This window comes from Ips typographus, linkage group LG9 (assembly GCF_016097725.1).
Source record: "Ips typographus isolate SLU linkage group LG9, UJ_Ityp_2.0, whole genome shotgun sequence".
Taxonomy (NCBI): Eukaryota; Metazoa; Arthropoda; class Insecta; order Coleoptera; family Curculionidae; genus Ips; species Ips typographus.
In genome coordinates, this window is record NC_138430.1 from 6,301,364 (window position 1) to 6,317,180 (window position 15,817).

General features: G+C 33.9%; 3 protein-coding genes across 9 annotated transcripts in view; 2 read left to right on the plus strand and 1 right to left on the minus strand.

Moving 5' to 3' along the window:
* Nucleotides 1-869: 869 nt before the first annotated feature.
* Nucleotides 870-7,258, minus strand: LOC145733755 (sodium/hydrogen exchanger 9B1-like). 4 transcript variants are annotated; one of them, XM_081986734.1, is made up of 10 exons: nt 7,193-7,258; nt 6,727-6,815; nt 3,203-3,326; nt 2,937-3,121; nt 2,685-2,880; nt 2,398-2,631; nt 2,091-2,331; nt 1,763-2,033; nt 1,578-1,708; nt 870-1,510 (listed from the first exon to the last, which is right to left on the minus strand). In XM_081986734.1, exons 2-10 carry the CDS (start codon nt 6,806-6,808, stop codon nt 1,202-1,204), a joined length of 1,773 nt encoding a protein of 590 aa, XP_081842860.1. In that variant the 5' UTR covers nt 6,809-6,815; nt 7,193-7,258; the 3' UTR covers nt 870-1,201. The 4 variants fall into 4 exon arrangements, with proteins under 4 accessions (XP_081842860.1, XP_081842861.1, XP_081842863.1 ...); XM_081986735.1 differs by lacking the exons at nt 6,727-6,815; nt 7,193-7,258 and adding exons at nt 4,507-4,642; nt 5,324-5,839; XM_081986737.1 differs by lacking the exons at nt 6,727-6,815; nt 7,193-7,258 and adding an exon at nt 5,324-5,838.
* Nucleotides 7,259-8,350: 1,092 nt separating this feature from the next.
* Nucleotides 8,351-10,666, plus strand: LOC145733757 (juvenile hormone esterase-like). Its single transcript, XM_081986738.1, has 10 exons — nt 8,351-8,502; nt 8,558-8,707; nt 8,759-8,917; nt 8,970-9,306; nt 9,350-9,552; nt 9,609-9,762; nt 9,826-9,998; nt 10,051-10,186; nt 10,239-10,377; nt 10,434-10,666. The coding sequence occupies exons 1-10, from the start codon at nt 8,467-8,469 to the stop codon at nt 10,621-10,623; spliced, it is 1,677 nt and encodes a 558-aa protein (XP_081842864.1). The 5' UTR covers nt 8,351-8,466; the 3' UTR covers nt 10,624-10,666.
* A 132-nt stretch (nt 10,667-10,798) lies between these two features.
* NFAT (nuclear factor of activated T cells 3) overlaps nt 10,799-15,817 on the plus strand; it is a 31,781-nt gene continuing 26,762 nt past the window's right edge. For 3 of the 4 annotated variants that reach the window (XM_081986725.1, XM_081986727.1, XM_081986726.1), the window contains exons 1-2: nt 10,799-10,999; nt 14,180-14,224. In XM_081986725.1, the coding sequence (XP_081842851.1) occupies nt 10,912-10,999; nt 14,180-14,224 (133 nt within the window). In that variant the 5' untranslated portion in view covers nt 10,799-10,911. The remainder of the gene's footprint in view (nt 11,000-14,179; nt 14,225-15,817) is intronic. The other variant, XM_081986728.1, reaches the window with a different exon arrangement.

A 15,817-nucleotide genomic window follows, 5' to 3' on the forward strand; every position in this document is an offset into this window, starting at 1 on the left:
AATGATCACTATTCTGGGGATGTAAACTAACATCAACAACAATATCATCACAGTTAAAGGCAAAGATTTCACTTAAGTCAGGTAGAAACACAACCTTGAACAAAACTACTCTGGAATATGAAAGTCTCACAAGCACATAAGGATCTCCATTAATATGGTAGCACTTTATCAATGTAATCCTAGATTCAAACTGTTTCAATAAAGTAAAAGTATCATTAGAGTTGGTTGTGTTCATCAATTTGACTGTTCCATCAAATAGAGGCCAAATTAAATAATCACTATCACCTAATTTCAGTATGTCAAGTAAATTTCCATCCTGTACAACATGTTCTTCTGATGAAATATCATGATAAAGCTTTAGCAAGTTCATAGGCATGTACTTGTAAGTGGAGTTTTCAATGTTGATAGTTTCCACACTGTCCAGTAACTTCTTTGACTGTCCTTTAGGGGGTACGGAGTGTTTGGCTCTTAGGGCTATCTCAGGAGGTACATCCAGGGGCTTTCCTAAAGGATGCGGTAGACCACAATGTAAATTTGAAAAACTCCGATCCTGCCCTTTAAATAAGGGCTCAGGGTGAAAATCCACCAATAGATTATGGGGCTCTTCAGCCACTTCGGCTTTTCTATACGAATTTGTGTTTAATAACATTATTACAGTTTATAAAAATAAACATCAAAAGTACTAAAGTACACGTTTAGAAAAGAGAGGTTAGTTTAATTTTAAGGTTAGGTTGCACAGTTGACAAAATGACAGACGACAGACCTAAAATTTCTCTGTTTCACTTCTCGCCATTGGGTTAGAGTAAGAAAACCATATTCACACCAAATTAAAAAATTTAGCTATACTCCAATTCAAAGAGTAAAGCTACTACGTTACAACTTTTCTTTATTAATTAACGAATCTTCAATTTGTTACTGTCTTATGTTTTATTGTATGATTAATATTTTAACTGTATAAATTAATTGTAATAAGCAACAGTGAGCATATTTTAATAATAACACAAAAATAGAAAAAATAATAATTTAAAGGAATACTTGGTAGATATGTAAATGTTAATAAAAAATACTATCGTTTACCAAAATACAATTTGTGTCAGCCTTAAATAACACGATATAAATGTATGTTTCTAAAAATACTTTGAAACCCACAAGGCCCTAATTCTAATTAAGTATATTCTAATATCACATTACGGTTTTCCTGTCATTTTTCCCCGAGTTCGGCCTTAACAAATCCGTTTCCCTTTTCGTCCCCAAAAGGTTCCTTAACAGGATCCACGGTCAGGTTTCTCAAGCTCCTTACGGATAATCGCATCGACCTATGTAAGGCTTCGGCAGTCAAAGGTTCCGTCGTTTTGTTGAGCAATTTAGGGCCAAACAAAGTCATGCAAATGGCTGACATCGGAGCCGTTAGCATAATAGAGAGCACGCAAATCATCAAGACTTTTTGAGCATAAACATGTTCAGGTGAGTTTCGGTCTACTAGTCCTAAAAGAACAGGTCCAAGAGCGGCCTAAAAGAGTCGCATTTGTTTTAAAATGAGGATTAAATATTTTTGGGGCTAGTTACAAACAGCTTACCTGTACAGTCGCTTTCGCCACAATGGCAAAAGCTGAAAAGATTTTTTCTTTTAAATTTAGTCCACAGCCTATTCCTATCACCAGTGTAACCGCCATTCGTATAACACAAGAGGCTACTAAAACACCTAATCCTAAAATCAGTACACGTTAAAACAAGGAACTGAAACTCAAATTACAAATTATACCTATCAGAATAATATCACTGTCCAATTCGTTAAATTTGATTTGGGCACCGGTAACGGAAAACAAAATCGGTTCAAAAAACATCCACAAAACCTCAAAACCCTCATTGGCCGGATTTTCCTCGAAATCCCAACCCTGTTTGCACCACACTACCAATGCGGTAAAAGAAGCTGAAACGCATCCAAGTGGTCCTGCCCCTCCATAGCCGATGTAGTCACTTCCAAATACGCTGATGGTACATCCAAGGAGCAGGAGAATAATTCTTAAATGGTTCTGTAACAAGCATTTTACTATATTCTCTGAAAATTTGATAGTGTTAAATGTATTTACCACATAAGGGTCGTTCTTCTCAGGAGCATAATAGCAAACAAAGCCCCAAAACACTCCAAAGCCAATTCCTCCCAATATAGAGACTGGGGCTTGGAGAATTAGGAATGTGAGAGAACCTGAAGAAAACATCGCTGATTCGATTATGCCGAATAAGGCTACAGATAGGGCATCGTCAATTCCTGCAATGGCAATGATAAGGGTGGGGATGCCCTTGGCCACCCCGTACCCTTTCGATCTCAGTCTGGAAGCAACGTTAAATCCTATTTGACAGTTGCATGAATATACTGAAACAACGACAATTTTTTACCTTAAAAGGCAGGCAACCGTCACTGCTGGCGAAACTGCGGATATTATGGAACCCAGCGCTGTGCTATAATCCCAAGGCAGGTTAAGGATGAACTTTCCTAAAAGGGCTATTACGATGGTTTCTGTTGCCCAAGGTACCAAACCGATTTTCACCACAGACCATTTAAGCCTTCTTAGAGCTGAAGGGTCTAAGTCCAAGCCAGCTCTTATCAGGATTATCACTAAGGCCAATTTTCTGCAAATGTTCAGAATTAGCTACCCTACAAACTGTATAGTGGTTAACCAAACCTTAATTGTTTTGTGATCGGTTCAAAAGACGAGTCAATGTCCACAATATTCAAGTTCTGCATCAAAACTCCGGTGAACAGAATTCCAATTAAACCAGGTAAATTTGTCAGACCTATCAGCCATCCGCCCAGTTTTCCACCCAAAACCAGCATCAAGAGTTGGAAGAGTTGACCTTTAGGAGGAGCAGCAATTTCACCTAAAAATTATATCGACCGGTGTAGATTAAGTTAGTTGGTGGAACAAAATACTTACCGACAATGATGTAGAGGATACACCAGGAGACGATCCCGATGATGATCAAACCGAAAAATCGGGCGAAACTCCGGTAATCGGGACAGAAAGGAAAGGGGCAAATGGCCGACCAGTAGGGCGGCTCCCAAGTTTCGGGAGTCGATTCTTTAGATCGACATTTTAGACAGAACGCGTACCACCAGGATCTAGTTAATAATTGAAAAAATTTGCATGGTTGCCTCACAAAAAAATATGATTGTATTAACATTTGCTTCTTTCAGCATTACCTTGGATTATCGTCTCCATTGTCAGAAAATCGTGTTTTTGACTTTTGAGATGCTGTAGAAATTTTCGAAAGGCTTCTAGTCAATATGCCAACGTCCGTTTGGGTGGAGTCTTCCATTTCCGTACCTGCAATTGATCCATATTTTGTAGCCTATAACCTGACTAGTATTAACCAAAATACAATGACATCAATCACTTGGAAACTCCGAATAATGGTAAGTGCAGTATTTGCGTAAATCACGTAGTTTGTGATTGGCCAAGAAAATTCAGCAAGCTGAAAGCTGCTTTTCTTGACCGATCAATGCTGAATGACCTTAATATCTTGACTAAAATTGTTGGTTGTTGTTAATTCAATGTTTTACAAACTATATTTAAAAAAAGAACAGATTCATGCCATTTTTGCCACATTATAACCTTATTAAATACAAGGTATTTAAAATACAATTTTAACAAATTAATCAGTGTTCCACATTTGTTCAGTTATATTACCAATAAACATCCAGCTGTGTATAAAAATTATAAATACCAAGCACGTTCAAAGCCATGCCACACAGTTTATTGGCCTCTCATGGTCATTGTCACCGTTCTGATTGCAGAAACTAATATTTTAATTGATTTTATTGATTCTTCTTTAAAAACTTGTCACAAAAAAAAATAAAACATCAATCAAACTTTCTACAGTATTACATATACTAAGTGAAAGCTTACCTTCCTTATTAGAACGTCTGTTACTACAATCCGATTCCATTAATTATAAATAACCAGTCACTTCTACAGTAACAAAAAAATGTACTTAAAAAATTAGGGTGGTCTTGTTGATGTTGAATGTTGCAAATTTACATTAATAATAGACGAGAAACGCCGAAGAACTGACTTTAAACGGAAAGAAATTGGCGAGGCCGTTGGAAAGTTTTTCAAGAAGTCAAATGCCTTTACGTAACAAACGGTGGAAGGGTTTGCAAAAAATTAGGAGACAGAAAAATGTTTAACTCAATTTTTAATGACAAAGAGAATGTTAATTTTCAACTTCTCGACTTTTTACAATAATTGAGTAATACGTTCAATAAGACAATGTGTGACTTTTCTTCACTGTTTTTTTTAGATTTCCTAGTTTGATCCATTGAAGAAATGTCGAGAAATAAAAAATATACTATTTCACCATTGAAAAATCAAGATGAATTATTAATTAAATAGGAAAAAAAATATCAACACTTTCATCTCATCGAAAAAAGATTTAAATAATAGTATTTATTGTAACTTTTATTAAGATATTAATAAATAAAAAAGGAAGTAAACATTCACAAACCTTTAATTTTGCATCTAGTGATCATCACAAACGACACAGTAACGTTCACTTCGATAAAGTCGACCATAAAATGGATTTCAGTGTTGCCAAATGGCTAATGGTGAAAACAAGTAGGAAAAGTTTACCCCTAGATTTCCTAATAAGGAAATTATAGTTAATAATACTACATCCAACATAAAAACTATATTTTGACTTAGTTTTTGTTTGTTAAATTGGATCCAAACTGACTTTATTATTGAATTGTATTAGTCCACATGTGCAGTATATGTGCACTTATCATTAATTGTCTTACATTTTTAGTAGAGTTAATGTATAGAGTAGTCAAAAAAGGATTTTCAAAGCTGTCAATTGGCAACTGTTCAATCTGGAAGACATTTTTTCTCTCTTCTTAGCAAAAAAATTGTCTACTATTTTTTTCTAGAACTAAGGAGAAATTAGTAGACTTGACATCATTGCTGTATTTTAGGCCTTCGAGGCATGGCCCAAAAGGTGGTTTTAGACATGTTAAGACATGCTTTGAACAGGTAGAAAATTTGAAATATTTATTACTTTGTTTTACTGTTCCTACAAGAAATGAATTTCGTACTCTAAAAAGATAAAAAGACTTGTAGTTGTGAATGTGCATTTGTTGTTATTTTTTACAAATTCCTCTAGAATGTAAAGTCAAACATTTGCACACTGTTAATTCAGCTTATACAGTAAGAAATTGCAATAAACAAAATTAAGGAATTTATGATTTTCAGTACAACCTTATGAAGTTGAAAATGCTTCTAAGTTAGCCATATTGTTATAAAATACTAAACCAAATTAGACTCACTCAAAGGCATAAATCGAGTCATTGCAACCACTTTTCTGTCCACAATCACAAATATTCAGTGTTCGGCACAAACTGTGACACACTTTGATCAAACAATAGCAACCCACAGAACGATAATGGGTTCGTGGTGGAAACCGCACACGAAACCACCACGACCATAATATATCACTGTGATGATTCGGCAACAATCGTTGGTAAATTGTGCAAAAGTTTGCACTTTCTGGTAGGCGTTATCTTAAGAATGACTTCGGTTTGCAGTTTAGTTGGACGTTGAAGTCGCTGAATTTTTTGTTTTTCTTTGGCTGAAAGATAGATTTTTGACTGTGTAGTATTTCTTTTTTAGATGGTCTTATAAGGGAGAAAGGCACTGAAAACTGCTTTAAAAGTTGCCTATCCAAATATTTAGCTTAGGGGTGGTACATTTCATATAACACTTCTAATAACCACAAAACTAAAATAAATTTAGGACCTTACGACTATTCAAACCTTCAATCAGTAAATGTATCACTACAGAGTGAACCGTAAAAGGTACTGTTGACATAAAAATTCAAGGTAAAAACGCTAAACATACCCAATTTAGCAAATTTGCTTTACCTACACTGCAATAAATAAAGATAATCTTCATATGGTCCGATTAGTATAACTTTAGCGTCATTAAGGTAAAAATGGGCAGCGTAGATTGAAGAATGTTTTTAGCTATAAAAAGCAATCTCGAAAACCCTACAACGATAGTCTTGAACTTGTATATGGAGTAAAATAAGAGTTTTGACGCAAAAATTGCTGAATCGTGTGACCAATTGATAGTTTTGTTTTTATCCTAATCGGCCATTCAATACATTTCAGGGTACTCTAGATAAAAATATTTCGCATTATTATATCATGTTAATTATAGGCTATTAATTTCGCCAGGTTGTTTAAACAAACGCTTGTAGGGCCATTAGGTTGATAAAGAAGTAAATAAACGTAATGCGATAACCGAATTCCTAACCACTTTAATTTAAGATAATGTAGACCATTTAGGAAAAGTTACTTTCTTAACTGTCAAACAAGCTTGATGAAAGCTTTATAAATAATCGTACTTGCTGTCATATACAATCTAGGATACCCTGTACATATTATAATTCCACATACCAGAACCGTGGGTAGTTTGTGATTGGTCAAAAAAGCAGCTTTCAGCTTGCTGCTAGATTTTGACCAATCACAAACTATCATACCAGCAGTGCTGTGAGCTGTGACTTCACTGCACAATTTTCATAATAATAAAAACTTTCATGAAAGACGAAAGTAAAACACTCCAATTGACAACTGACATTCCAAACTAAAAATCTTCTAGACCCCTGTTATTGACTTAAAAAACAACATTGATATATACACCCTGTATAAATGAAAGTAAATATACGTACATAATGCAGGATTGTCGTATCCAGTTGCCGAACTCAATTTGTCCAAATTGTCCGTTTTGTTCACCACGTACATGTCCGACATTCTTGAGCTATATACACACAAAGAATAACTTATTACAGATTTGTATGGATTTTATTCTGTGTTTATGGTTTTATAAGCAACCTTGTTCAGTTTTTAGTATAGACAGATAATATTGCAATAACTTTAACAATTTTTTTTCTTAAATTTTTCCATTAATAAGTGTAATTGCATCATGAAAAAAACAATAATCAAGCTTCTATTCGTAATAATTGTTTTAAAATGCACCCTCAAGGTCTCTGTTGCATAAAATACGTTTTTTCTTGTTTAGTTGATGATTTGTTTCAATAAATTAATTTTAAAATCACACAGTAAATTTAGATTAAAGGAGTACAAGTAACGTTCAGTGGCACAAAAAAGTTTAAACAAATCGAAACGTTATCTCACCCTTTATAATTCAGCACTCAAGCAGCAGCAACAACAACTCGATCTGGTTTTAAACTGTTGAGAGCCACTACTAAAATGTTGCCATATCCATTATGATTTTATACTTAATAAACGAGCTAATTAAACAGACGCTAAAACATCTGCCAGAAGTTCTCAATAGGTACCGTTGTTCGATCGATTACCATGTTCGATATTATGTTGTAGAACCTGAAAAATTTTGAGGAAAACGTTTTATGGTGACGTCAAGCCATTTTTGAATTGAATAATTGTCTGAAAAATCAAAATGTTTCATATTTTACTTTAAAGATAGTGAAGGTAGTGAAGTAGTAACAGTTGGTAGAGGAAAGTTTTGGAGACTTATTGTGTCAAATTACGTCATGTTCTTGATAGGAACAATAAACTTTTTATTTTGGCATATTCTTCCTTAACCTAGTTGAAGACAATCAATTAACGATTGGTTTTATCATATGATCGAAATAGCAATAAAAAGAAAAATCTCCGAGCCATCTGAGTATACATATACAACAGATACAAAACGAAAATTAAGATTAATTGGCTTAGTAAGCGTATAAGCTTACAATGACTATTGACATTACACATACACAGTCACATGGTATACTGAAATTGGTAAAACTCACGTGCTTTTGTTTATTGTCGTCAATTATCGACCGCTTTTTTTCTTTTAAATCTGCTACGCTAATTGAGTTGATGTTTTGAGATTCTGGCATTAACTGGTCAAACATTTCCAGTGGTTGCTTATAGCATTTTTGAATGTGCAGGAAAAGGTCTCTATAATGTTTTGCCTTTGTTGATAAAGACATTATTGTGTTCAAACACAAGAAAAAATAATGTTTTATATAGTCTGTTTGATTCTACCAAACTGTTATTCTGGATACCATACACATTTTTGAAATTTTATAGCATGAGTCTGCCAACTCCGGCTTAATTTGACAGGTCAACAACTGACTTGCTGTTAAATCCCTTGTTTATTTACACAGATAATAATATGTGAATGAGTTATTTTGGAAAAATCGTAGCTGAAAAATTAAAATCTAAACTAAAAGGAATACAGTAAAAATTTTTAAGTTCGACGAACTCATCAAACAAGTCGTCCATATTCCAAAGAGTGTGTGAGAAACGTATTGTCATTTTTTCATTGTTTTTTTTTATCAATATACCTGCTTAAGTTTAGCCTTGATACGTAAACAAATATTAATTAAAAATAACCTTTTTAATGCTACTTATTTTTTATATTCGACAGTAACATTGTAATCATGTTGGGAACCACTGTATTCATTTTGGTGTTGATGGTAAGCACACCATTAAGTTATAGCTGTTTTTTAATAACAAAATATTTACTTGTAGGTGATTTCCAAAGTGTTTGCAGATGATGCTTTAGTAACCACATCCAATGGGCCTATCCGAGGAGAGTATTATGAGTCTAATATCACTTCATATTACCAATTTCTGGGTATTCCATACGCTAAACCTCCAGTGGATGATTTAAGATTTGAGGTTTGTGTAAATCATTACTATTGTGGGATTCTGAAACAAAAACAATTTTAGGCCCCACAAGCTGTAGATTCTTGGAATGACACCCTCAACGCTACCACTGAAGCACCAAGTTGCGTGACTCTCAACCTCGCTCTCAGCTCACCCCTTGACAGAAATCAAAGTGAAAGTGAGGATTGCCTGTACTTGAATGTGTTTGCACCCTCGTTACAGGTGAGCTATGCGTCTATTAAATTGTGAGAACCCGGAGTAGTTTTTCCGGTAGTCTTCAAGTTCAGAATACCTCCCAGTAGTCTTCTGGATTCATGGTGGAGGCTTCTTTTGGGGAAGTTCCATAAAATCCTTATATGGTCCTGACTTTTTGGTGGAACAAAATGTGATTGTGGTCACGTTCAACTATCGTTTGGGTCCATTTGGATTTTTGTCGACTGGGGATGACCGCATTCCTGGAAACAACGGACTGAAAGATCAAAACCTGGCTTTGAAATGGACTAAAGAGAATATTCATTATTTTGGTGGTGACCCTGATAATATTACTATTTTTGGAGAAAGCGCAGGTGCTGCTTCTGTAGGACTGCACATTATTAGTGACAAGTCTGCAGGTAGGTTTATATCCAATACTGAATTTCTAACCAAATGATTAAGGTTTGTTCAGGGCTGGAATATTGGACAGTGGTTGCGCCTTAAACGTCTGGGCAATTCAACCAGATCCGATGTCACTTTTTAATGAGTACGTGGCATTTTTACCAAATTACACGTTGTATAATGACACTCTTGGAGCTAAAGGCGCCTTACAACAACTATCCGTTTCATCCCTAGTCTCGGCTGGCAATTCACTAAATGTCACAGTAGATAATTTTGCAAATTGCTTGTCGTAATGTGTGTTTTACGGTTAATGTTACAGAACAGAATTGCCCTTTTTGTGCCTGTGATTGAGGTGCCAAGTGACGACGCTTTCTTGACTGTCTCCCCGTATGAGTCTCTGATTGCAGGCAATTTTAGCCAAGTTCCAATTTTAATGGGGATCAACACAGAGGAAAGTTTGGTACTTCTTACTAGTAAGTTTGTCGGTGTGATAATTTTGTATCGCTCCGTATTAACCGGTACCTATTGCTGTGCAGCTATGAGCAATTTGTTGTATTTTGGAGAAATTTATGATGATGCTCCCGTCAATCTAATTCCGACTAATCTCATTCTGAATGATAGTATATTGGACACTGCTATAAGTGGAATACAAAACATGTACTTAAGGGACAATGGGACATTTCTTACTAATTATACCGCCATTGTGAAGGTTGTGCAGTTGCTTAGTAATATATTAGAAATTCTAGTAATTTTAATTTCAGTACTTTAGTGACGACATTATAGTACGGTCCTGTCTGGAATTTGCTAAGCTCTATTCTATTTGGGCACCAGTTTACTTATACGAGTTTGATTACTACAGCAACAGGCACTTTTTTAATTTCAATTTGACTGTTACAGGTTTGGGTAACGATTACTAAAAAAACTATCAGTTTATTCAGGTCTGTAACAGGTATTGGAAATGTCTCTACTCACACTGATGAGCTTCCCTTCCTCTTCTACTCTCCAGAATATGCATACACTACAAATGATTCCGACCTTGCAATACAGGACAGAATGGTTACAATGTGGACTAACTTTGTCAAATATTTGTGAGTGTGAGGAAACTTTTATTATTAGCACAATAATTTTAAAATTACTTTTATAGAGAACCTACTCCTTCAAAACTAGCTTTGTTGAACGACACCTACTGGTTACCCTACAATAGTTCAACGCCCTACTATCTAAAAATCAACACCACAATAGAGCTGATTCAGACTCAACTGAGAAATGATATTTTAACTGAGTGGGAAATTATATTTGAAACTTACGGGGAGAAGCCCTTTGTTACGTATTAATTAATTACTGCAGACTAATAAAAACAGGATGTTGAATTTTTAATATTATTGGTTTTACCAAGACTGCAACCAGCAAAACAATTTAAACAGCTAACGTTCGTCATCCATGTACTAACCATTTGAGTTCATTGAAGTCAACTCTGGCAACTGTCAAATATCTTATTCAGCTGTCAGCAATTTCAGTCAGGGTCACGCGTCGTTACGTATCCATTTTGTGGATTTGTTTGTTTATTTGTTAAAATTTATAATTTATAATTGTTATATAAACTGTAGATACAAACGTAAGTGATGCCGAAACGTTTCGTTAAATCGCCGGAGAAGAAAGGTACCAAAAAGATCCCTAAACCTGAGGGTAGAGAAGAAGAAGCTACTTCGGGTAAGTTGTATACTGAAATTTATCAAACTTAAAAAAAACAACTATAAATAGGCTTGTGCTTGTATACATCTCGTATAAATGCATATTTTAGTTGAAGCCAAAGTTTCACTACTATTTTACACTAAGTTTTTTTGCATGTTTAAAATATCAAGTTTTGTCATTTCCAATTGGAAGCAGTAGCCAACAAGATTTGCTACATACATAATTGTTATAAACTATTCTGGTTACTGAATCCCAGTAAGTAAATGTGGTTGGTAAAATCACTTGACTGTAATGTTGTACAAACAACTTAATGAAATATGATGAGTTTTTGTATCTTGACTGATGGTGAATGTTTTTTCTGTAATCTTCAATACTTTTTGTTGATTTAATGTAGATTAAAACATATTTAAGGCAAGAAATCTACTTTTGATTCTTTATGGAGTTTTTGACTATTGTTTTTCCTAAAAATCACAGTTGGTTCTAACTAAATTTGTAGTTTAGTTTAGGTTTTTCTGCTGAGAGTTGTTACTTGTAATAAGCAGCACAGAAGACTTTCAAACCAGAATTGTTTCTTTGACACTTCTATCTTATAATAATTGGACTAATTACAATTTTTTTATTCCCCTAAACTAAACTTTGTTGCAAAACTTGTAGCTTACTTAGTCTTTCTTGCTATGTAATAACCTTTAGCCATAAAATGTATACCAGAGATAATGCTCCTTAGTATTTTGATGATTACTTCAATTGGGGTCATTGGCTTTAGTTATTAATATGTTTGTTAATCAAGAAAAACCATTCTCTGTAAAAAAATGCATGGTAAATGCTAGATTTGAATTATAATTGTGGATATCAGTCGCAGTGACTTACTATACATTAATTTTAGTTCTTTGCTGCTAAAAACATAAAAAAGCTGTCTGGTTACTATTAAATTAAATTGTGGTTCACCTTAAACCCAGTACCATAGGTAAGGAACGAAAACTGTTTAACTGAAAGAACGGTGTTTTACAACTTACAAGCTGTAATTATTAAGTACGTATTATTTGTTTTAGTTTATTTCCTAGCAATTGGGCGAAAAAATATAGACGTCAGTTAATGTTTATTGCTTCTCTCATCTATTATTACTGATGTATTTCAAAGTGTACAGCTTTTAAGAAAACCTTTTAAAAGGTTGTCATCGTCATCACTTTTTTGCACTAATGTGTACAACTTCAAATTTAATCAATTACGTGCGATTGGACAAAAGTACACTCACACAGGCTTCTCCCTAACAAAATAACCAAAAGGAAAACCTACATTTAGTTCCATAAAAAGACTATTTGATTGAGTTTCCTTCACACCCCAGTGAGCCAAATATCCACCAAATGAACGAAACTATAAAATACCCTTGGCTAGTAATTTTGACTGGTATTTTTATGTGTTCACGTCCACTGCACATGTTGCTGACGTCAAACTCCCGGACAAACAAATAGGAGTCAACAGTCTTGCAATAAAACGGTTCTATTTCTAGAGCCTAAATATAAAAAAAATGTCGGTTTCTGCTTTGAAACCAAACACACCAGTGATTGAAACATTTCAAACCAATTCTGTTTTTCAATCATTTTAGTGTAGTCCCTATCAAATACAGGGTGTCTGTTACAGTTAGCTGTATTGCCTTAATGCAAAAGTTGATAATTACAGAGCTTCTTCTGGAGACTGTTTTAGACTGAGATTAACGTACATTTAGTAGTTCCAATGCATTTTTCTCGAAAACGGTTACATGACTACAAGCAAATACGCCTTTATACTCAAAAGTGATTTACCATTACCTAGAAAAAATACAAAGGAATTAAACAAGTTGCCGTATATGGCACCCTCTATGATCAATGTAAATATTGTTGGCACATATGAATTCCCCATCTTGGAAACCCCCTGATACTTAATTTCATAATTTTAAATGGTTTGGTATCTCGGTATAAAAACTACGATGCAAAGTTAAAATTTAAAAATCAATTTTTGACTGATTTGAGAGCTCTGTAATTATCAACTATTGGATTAAGGCAAATATGGCTAAATCGCTTTATTTTGACCCCAGCTAACTGTGGCAGAGCAGGGACACCCTGTATAAGTACAAAATATATACACGTTTGGATTAATAAAAATGTTAGAGATAAAGAATCTTAAGTTTTGAAACTTGAAGTGAGATGTTCTCTTGAACTTGAAAACTTGTTAATTAGGAGAAGACTAAACCTTAACCGGAAATTTTTGATCGCCTCAAGCTTCTAAAGCTTTCCAAATGGTCGATTTGTACTTGTTTATTTACAGTTAATGAATTGAACTTTAATGATATTCAAATTCCATAATAATTGGATGTGTGTTTATTGAATTTTAAAGAAATGGACGTAAAACCGGCTGGCGCTACGTCATTTGCACTAGACACGTTTTGTCTTTTTAAGTTTGGAATGTGACTCTGCGAAAACTTGAGCAAATTTATAAACAACCGCTACACTGGAATTTCTGACAGACATAAAAACTGCCTGACTGTCAGCTAGACTATTCCTCATTCACCTGTTTAAAATGACTTAAAAAAAGCTTTAATTAGTATTTTTAAGTAAGATAAACTGCGGTCCTGAATTTACAAGTATAATGAAGCTTTATAGTCTGAAAATGTGGGCACATTTAGTTCATTAGATTGGTTTAGTCTTGATTGAAATAAATTGATTCAATATCCGGATTCTGAGGGATTTAATTGTTTTGAGGTTTGCTCTGGAATTGATTCTCGAACAGGCTTTGGCCAGGGTGTTTATTAGTTTGAATCTTGAAAAAACAACATCATTTAAACTGATTACACTCTTTAAAGGTTTTGCTTCTTTTTTGGTTAGTGCTGGTTTAAGCGATATTGTTGGGCTTCCTTATGTTTGGACCAATTTTTATTTTACTTTGGTTAGAGTGTGTTAAAAAAAAAATTCAAACGGTTTACCTCACCATTCCTTGTACTATTAACTGTAATAGACTTTTGTCAATTACAACAATTTTATCAATTTGGGAAAAGCATTCCTAAATAGGTCACCGTTTAGGACATGGGAAAATTACGTCGTATTTAAAACTGCATTAAATATAATGAAGGGGTATGGTAAATTAATCGACACAATTAATTAGAACTTAATGTAACTCATACTAAATAGTGCCAAATGTTTTTATTGCATGTTTATATTGTTGCAGGACGAAAAACTGGAGTAGAAAAGAAAAAGAGCGACAAGGGCAGTGGTGAGTTATGTTTTACTAGACAACTTATTCTTTTTTTCGAAAGTGCAGAATTTTCTTGTATTACTGTATTTTTGGTGGTTTTTTTTTTGATCAATCAACACTGACGTAAAACTAAAAAAAAATTAAACAACTAAACAGTGTATTCAACTTGTGGCTAAACTTTGTTATGCGTTATTTATGCAAAAAACATTCCTTTTGGTTTTTTAATGGCCATCTGTGACGCAAATGGGGACCAGTTTAATTTAGTTCTAACCCAAACAAATATCCGTCCAAATTTTCGTTAATTACTTTGTAATAAAATGTGTGATTTTAACGAAATTTATGAAAAAATAGGATTCTTTTAAAATTATTACAGTGTCAAAATACAGTTATGTAACCAGTATTTCCTAGCTAATGTTTTTCCAAGTCAAGGCTGTTGTTTACGCATTCATTACTAAAATAGTAAGTGAATGTTTTTAGTCGCCTAAATTAGTTTTCATTTCAGGGAGACCCGTGACCTTTCCTAATTTTTGATTTTTTGTCCTAGTTAGTCGTTAAACTGCAAATTGCTTTCGGAAAGTGGAGTTCCAAAACCTCAACCAAATTGCGCAATTATCGTATAATTGAAGATTGAAATCACTTTACTTAAGAAAGTCGTTTGTTGGTTGTCTTCCATTTAATTACTGTTTTAAGGGTCCCTTTAATACAGTCATTAAATAGCAATACAATACCTTGCCTATACCAAAATAAGAATTGAAAAACGAGAAGAAATGGCAGCAAAGTTTCAGAATACAATTTTCGCGCTTAAAATGGTATCAGATTAAAAAAGAATTGAAAAATGACAAGAAAATAAGAAGTACAGGCAGCAAAATTTGTCATTTCTGACCAAAAAAAAGAAGAGAATTGAAACTTTGCTTGATTAAATTTATACAGGGTGTCCATTTCTCTCCATCTCCGATTATGTAACTGATTTCCGAACGCAGCATCTTAAACAAATTCTAGGTTACTGACCCAGATTGGATGTCGTAATCACTTGAATACCTCTACCACTTTTCACCAAATACAGGGTGTCCCAAATATTTCGTTAAGTGAAAATTTAAACAACGATAATTTATGATGTTAATTGTTGTCTTAATGTTTTTATTGAACGTTCACGTAACGCTGTGTTGCAAGCATAATGAGGCACCAATGTGTATTATTATAACTTTATATGGCTTGTCTTTTATAATTTACTGGGGCTATTTTTAGTTTCTTGGTGTATGTGTTGTTTATTATGGGAATTTTACGCAAAATTTAATTGGTATTAGAACTAAAGTGAAATATTTGGATTCAGTACGATTACTGAAAGCTTTTTTCGACATTTTGTTTACAGAAAAAAATAATTTAAGGTAAAGAAAAAGTTGTCGTGGTCAAGACTATCATGTTTGTTGGGTTGGTCAACAGCTGTCGAACGAGACTGAATGACCGAATTTTGGTTGATATAGTAGTTATAATGATCAGAAAATTTGAATTCCCTGGCAAACCACAAAAAAAACAGTGCACAAGAGAAATAATAATAATCTGTAATTACTGCTCTATTACGAAGCCGAGACAATGCAAATAATGATTAGTGGC

What these genes read in the sequence shown, in the direction of transcription:
- LOC145733755 (XM_081986734.1), bottom strand. Translation starts at nt 6,808, where the DNA reads ATGTCGGACATGTACGTGGTGAACAAAACGGACAATTTGGACAAATTG. An exon ending in AATGGAGACGATAATCCAAG is followed by an intron (nt 3,122 to 3,202) that starts GTAATGCTGAAA and finishes ATTATTAACTAG; the next exon opens with ATCCTGGTGGTACGCGTTCT. An exon ending in CAGTGATATTATTCTGATAG is followed by an intron (nt 1,709 to 1,762) that starts GTATAATTTGTA and finishes TACTGATTTTAG; the next exon opens with GATTAGGTGTTTTAGTAGCC.
- LOC145733757 (XM_081986738.1), top strand. Translation starts at nt 8,467, where the DNA reads ATGTTGGGAACCACTGTATTCATTTTGGTGTTGATG. An exon ending in TGGATGATTTAAGATTTGAG is followed by an intron (nt 8,708 to 8,758) that starts GTTTGTGTAAAT and finishes AAACAATTTTAG; the next exon opens with GCCCCACAAGCTGTAGATTC. An exon ending in TGTTTGCACCCTCGTTACAG is followed by an intron (nt 8,918 to 8,969) that starts GTGAGCTATGCG and finishes TTTTTCCGGTAG; the next exon opens with TCTTCAAGTTCAGAATACCT.